This window comes from Helianthus annuus, chromosome 4 (assembly GCF_002127325.2).
Source record: "Helianthus annuus cultivar XRQ/B chromosome 4, HanXRQr2.0-SUNRISE, whole genome shotgun sequence".
Taxonomy (NCBI): Eukaryota; Viridiplantae; Streptophyta; class Magnoliopsida; order Asterales; family Asteraceae; genus Helianthus; species Helianthus annuus.
Genome location: NC_035436.2, coordinates 196342186 through 196347863, shown reverse-complemented (window position 1 = coordinate 196347863; position 5678 = coordinate 196342186). Strand labels below are relative to the sequence as shown.

General features: G+C 41.7%; 1 protein-coding gene across 1 annotated transcript; it reads right to left on the bottom strand.

Annotated features, from left to right (window-relative positions):
* Nucleotides 1–372: 372 nt before the first annotated feature.
* On the bottom strand, nt 373–1271 carry LOC110935231. Its single transcript, XM_022177721.2, has 2 exons — nt 1117–1271; nt 373–987 (listed from the first exon to the last, which is right to left on the bottom strand). The coding sequence occupies exons 1-2, from the start codon at nt 1159–1161 to the stop codon at nt 388–390; spliced, it is 645 nt and encodes a 214-aa protein (XP_022033413.2). The 5' UTR covers nt 1162–1271; the 3' UTR covers nt 373–387.
* Between the last annotated feature and the right edge of the window lie 4407 nt (nt 1272–5678).

The window sequence follows — 5678 nt, the reverse complement described above, 5'->3', positions numbered from 1 at the left end:
CTAAAATGGTAAATATATCATTTTTTGACAATTTTAGTACGGACAACATCATGTTCCATAAGTTAATTAAAATAGTTATTTTAGGGTATAAGGAATGGTTAAACACTTTAAAGTGGCAAACCAAAAAACCGACCAATCAGAGTGTGCCATGTCAATTAGGCAAAAGTGTTTAAACTTTGCTGAAAATTGTTGGCAGTGGTTTAAACACTTGCTGAGTGGCAAACTTTTTTTTTTATTTTATGTTTTTTTATATTTAAGATAAAATGGAAAAAACATAAACTTTTTAAAAATAAAAATAAAGCATTACATTTTAATTAAAAATAAACCATTACATCTTAAATAAAAATAAAACATTACATTTTTAATAAAATCTAACTTAAAAAAAAACTAAAAATCACAAGGCCATCCATATTTTTTTGCGATCTCACGTTTTCTAGCGAGTGCGACTTCCAACATCTTCGGGTTAAGGTCGTCGGTAGGCCGATTATACCACTCAAAGTCCTTCTCGTACATTGTTTGTCGCAACGCCTCTCGTTGCTCATCGGCCAAGGTCAAATATTTTTCTTCTCGTACACGTTTAATTTCCATTATCTCTTTTTTCATGGCCTTGTACTCTTCGAATTTGCTTGTTATATCTCTTGGATCTTCGTTTTTTGAAGACGGCCCTTTGTCCTTTTTCTCCTTTCTCGTTTGTCGTCTTGGTGGTGGTGGTGAAGGATCCTCGTTTATGTCGGGAATAGTGAATCCGCTTGAGATTTCGACATTCGGTGATCCTCGGGCATAATTTCCCGAATCCGAAGACTTTCTTTTTAGACCCGAACCGGAGCTTTCTTCATTCAACAAAGGTACCGGCGACCACTTTTGACTTGTTCTAACAACCTCCCAAGCCGCAACATGAGCGAACTCAATATTTTCTTTGCTTTTGTAATCCTTTAACGCTTGTTTCATTACATATGCGTCGTCACTCCCGCTAGGACGTAAACGATCCTATAAACCGTATAAAAAAATTACCGTATAAAAAAAATAAACCGTATAAAAAAATAAACCGTATAAAAAAAAATAAACCGTATAAAAAAAATAAACCGTATAAAAAAATAAACCGTATAAAAAAATTACCGCTTGATGATATAGACCGTTGAATGTGTTAATTTTTGTTTGCATCGTCACCCATTTTGATCGAACTTGGTGGTGGGTTCGATTACTTCCGCCGACCGTTTCGTTAAAGTGGTTTAGAACTTTCTTCCAAAAGCTATCCTTCTTTTGTTGATTGCCTTTTCTTTTATTTAAAGTGCAATGAACAAAAGCCTTTGCCAACGCCTCTTCTTGTCTAGGCGACCAATTTTCCCGTTTGGCTTTTGCTTTTTTTTCCCGTTCATCCGCAACATCTTCATCATCCGCAACATCTTCATCAATATCATCTAACTCATGTTCTTGTGTTTCCGGCACGAACTCCTCATCGGCGTCATCTTGTTCGTCTTGGGTTGGTGATTGTGACATTGGGTTTTGAAAAGCAAACGGGTCAAAAGCATTTTGCGCTTCTTGGGAGTAATCATAATAACCGGCTTGAGTCATCCTCGGACCGTATTGCATCCAATTTTGGGTGGGTTGGGTATCATAACCGAAAGGTTGATGCATGGGTTGGTTAAAATAAAATGGAGGTTGGGTGTGACTCGCAAACCCAAGTTGCGGATTAAACGGGACACTACTACCACCCGAACCACGTTTATCTTGAGGCTTCGACTTTGAACCGGACCCTACCATTTTCTTCTTGCCTTCACCCTTCTTTGAGCCTTCCATATTTTTCAAAGTGTAGAATAGATTGAGAGAGTATAGAGAGAAAGGTGTATTTTTTTAAAATGTGTGAGTGGTATGTATATAGGGTGAAAAAAAATTTAAAAAACAATTTTTTTTTACATCAAACGGTAATATTACCGTTATAGGGGGTAGTAAATATGGCAGCCTTCTTCTTTCTCGCTTCGGTAATCCATCACCGCATTTAATCTTTTGCCGCGACCAATGTTGGTCGGCGGCGGTGTTTGCCGCGCGGCAAACGTCTTTGCCGCCCCCTTGCCGCACCCACACCGTATCCCCTTAAGCCAACTAAGTATGAAAATTGGCAATTCATAATGTTGTTGAATGACTATAGGAGCGCAAGTGGATTCTAATAAAGCTTCAAAAACATATAAACATCATAGCCAATGTGAGTAAACGTACCTCTTCAAAACGGATTCCAAAATGGCAAATATATCATTTTATGACAAATTTAGTATGAACAACATATGTTCCATAAGTTAACTATAATGGTTATTTTAGCCAACGATTTATGCAAATCAGTAATAATTAAATTGTTGAATGACTATAGGTGTTCAAGTGGATTCTCATAAAGCTTCAAAAGCATAGAAAAACACCATAGCCAAGGTGAGTAAAGGTATCTTTTCAGAATGGATTCTAAATGGCAAATATATTATTGATGACAATTTTAGTATGAACAACTTATGTTCTATTACTATAAGTTAACTAAAATGGTTATTTAAGCCAAATGTATACTTGCTTTGACAAGGATAGGAAAAAATGGATGAAGAGTTAAGAATTTACGGATTAATGAAAGTTCAATCCGTATGATGTTTAAGTAGTTCTATTTGGAAATATGTCTTCATGCAATTATACTCTTTGTAATAACTCCTATTTATGTATATCTTTTAGCATAAAATTCTGGTTAGTGGGAGGAGTTTACTAGTTCTTCGTAATTTCATGTTTAGCATTGATATTGAAATATCGTGCAGATTGATTTGGATTCTACAACCTTAATAGTTAATGCTTCCAAGAGCTGTTTTTCGTTACATTAGCATCAGAACTCTGATGACGGGGGTAGCCCAAGACCAAATAAAGTAACCAAACATATAAGTGCTTAAAAGGTTAAACGGTTCAATGGTTAAAAAGCTGTGAAGTGGGAAAAGCGAGAAGGGAACAATAATCAATCACATCCGAGCTCACTCCACCAACCCACGCTCGCAAAAACAGAGCAGGTCTGCAATACATGCTATTACCCAGGGGTCCAAAGCCTTCAACCCCAAAAGGGGAAACCCTCCACTGCAAACAGGTTCCACTAGTCTTGTACATACCATTTGAGGAGATGTCTTCCCCTATAAGAAGACAGCTCTTTCACCTCAAAAAGACATTCCAAACCGGAGAAAGATTCCTTCATCTCTGGTCATTCATAAGAGTACTTGCTTCCAAGTTACTCCTCGCCATATTCACCACATACATTCTGTCTGCTTTCGTTTCTGGATTCGAGCTTGTCTCGGAGAAAGAACCTCAAAGCAAATAACAACTACATACTAGTGAACCTCCTTCCACGTTTTGCAAACGTGGGGGGACCCCGCGACCTGCGTTAGGCAAAACTGAACCCTTCAGCCTTTTTGCCTAACCAACTCAGCTACCATCCTCGGTCTCGTGTTTGTTGCATCAACAAGTTGGCGCCCACCGTAGGGCTACGCCGCTATTTCTTCTCAAAAAGACCTAGTAGTGTAGCTCTCTTCACTCAAAATCACCATGTCAGAAAGTGGATCCCCGGGAGAAGTGAACCAGATCCCTAACACTTCTACCCCGGGTGGTGGTCAAGCTCATACGGCTATAACAACACCGTTTTCGACTCCGGGGAGTACACCCGAGTTCCTTACCTTCAACACACCAACCCCATCCAGATCCGGGGCTCCGTCTCCCAACGTCGGTGTATCAGACACCCCAGCGCGTGTTGAACTTACCCCCGAGGGGGTCGCTAATAATTTCCTCGAGTTAAGGTCACTTCTTAACTAGCATGTGAGTAAAGAAAGGGAAAAGGGGGTAAGGATTCGTTTAGATTATGACGAACCTGAGCCAACGCTATCTCCCGGACCACCCCAACCTCCTTTTACCACAAGAAGTGAGGCTGGTCCTAGCAACCCTTCAAACCCTCATCCTTATCTATCCACTATGACAAATCCAACGGTTCATCCTATTCTCTCTTCCCAACCAATTACTAGTGGCACTCCTCTGGGACACGAGCTAACGCTTGACCAGCTCCTACAGTCCCCGGTGACAAGCTATCCAGCTTCTTTAACAACCACATGGGAGCAAGCTCTGTCCGTGCTCCCTTTAGCACGAAGTGCTGTTACTAGCACCCCTCTCGGGGTAAACTGCTCGGTTGGTCCAGGAAGCCTTCAGGGCTTCAACCTCATACCCAATATTATGTCCCAGATGATGGCCAACTTCCCATGGCAACACTTCATTAATCAAGTGCTAGCCACTCAGGGGAATCATGGCAATAGTCACAATGTGGATACAAGACCTGAAGAAGACCTGGCTAAACCCTATAAGCCAAGCAACCTTTCATGCTTCTCAAGGCAGATAGCCGATTATGATTTTCAATCAAAAATTAAGATGCCAACCCACATCAGAACGTATGATGGGACTGAAGACCCCGAGGATCACCTCCAGATCTTCACTGGTGCTGCTCGAATAGAAAAATGGTCAAATGCTGAATGTTGCCTAATGTTCATGCAGACTCTTGTTGGATCCGCCAGGATCTGGTTCAATGACCTACCTGCTCAAAGCATTCGAAGCTTTGATGATCTCAGCAGGGGTTTTCTGGCGAACTTCTCCCAACAAAGGCGATACGTCAAGGACGCAACAGTAATCTTCCAGATAAAACAACGCGACGATAAAAGTCTTCGAGCATTCATTGAACGATACAAGAAAGAAGGACTAACCTATGTAGGGGATGACGAGAAAATGAGAGTGGCCGGCTTTATGAACGCCATAACCTCTAAATACCTCACATGAGATTTCAACAAATCTCTGCCCAAAACCTTGGAGGAAGCCCTTGAAAGGGCCGAAGCTCACATTCGGGGAGAGGAAGTTGTAGATATCAAGGAACAAAGGAAAAGAGGGTCTGGCTGGCGAAGCAACAGCCCCGCCAGAAAGAGAGGAAACTTCAACTCTTACGACAGGCGCCCAAAGGGTTCAGACCCTCGAAGGGTTGAAGGTCGAAACCCTTCAGGCAGAGACAAAGGCATGAGTTTCACTCCCCTCACCAAAACCCTTCAAGAAATCCTGGCAACAGAAGAAGTCAAACAAAACTTTAGACCTCCTAGGCCTCTCCCCAAAAGTAGAAAAAATGAGAACTCCACGCAATTCTGTGAGTTCCATGAAGAAAAGGGATATCACACCAACGATTGCTTCCAACTGAAAAAGAGAATTGAAGAGGCTGTTAAGTCAGGAGAGCTCGCCCATTTGGTAAAAGGAGTTCGGGACAAGATGGCTGAAGGCAAAGGAAAGGAAGTAAACATGGTGTATTCTGATGAAAAGGTTCCTCACAAGAAGCAGCGGTTGGAAGCCTGGGAGCTTCAGTGTATCTGCTTTCCCCCAACGAGGAAGGACCCACTTCCCAGTCCCCTTGTGGTTGAAGCCACCGTGGGTACACTACAAACATGTAAAGCATACATAGACACGGGAGCAGCCACTGAAATCATGTTCGAGAAATTCTTCAACCGTTTAAGCGATGAGGAACGTTCAAGGCTTCAACCTTCCGGAACCTCCATAAAAGGTATCGCCGATATAACCCTGAAGCCTTTGGGGCAGATAACCCTTGATGTTCGTTTCAGCGAGGGATCGAAAGAAAGAACCCGATCACTAACCTT

Coding starts and splice junctions, on each gene's coding strand:
- LOC110935231 (XM_022177721.2), bottom strand. CDS start 1,161: ATGCAAACAAAAATTAACACATTCAACGGTCTATATCATCAAGCG. Junction 988..1,116: donor ACGGTCTATATCATCAAGCG/GTAATTTTTTTA, acceptor TACGGTTTATAG/GATCGTTTACGTCCTAGCGG.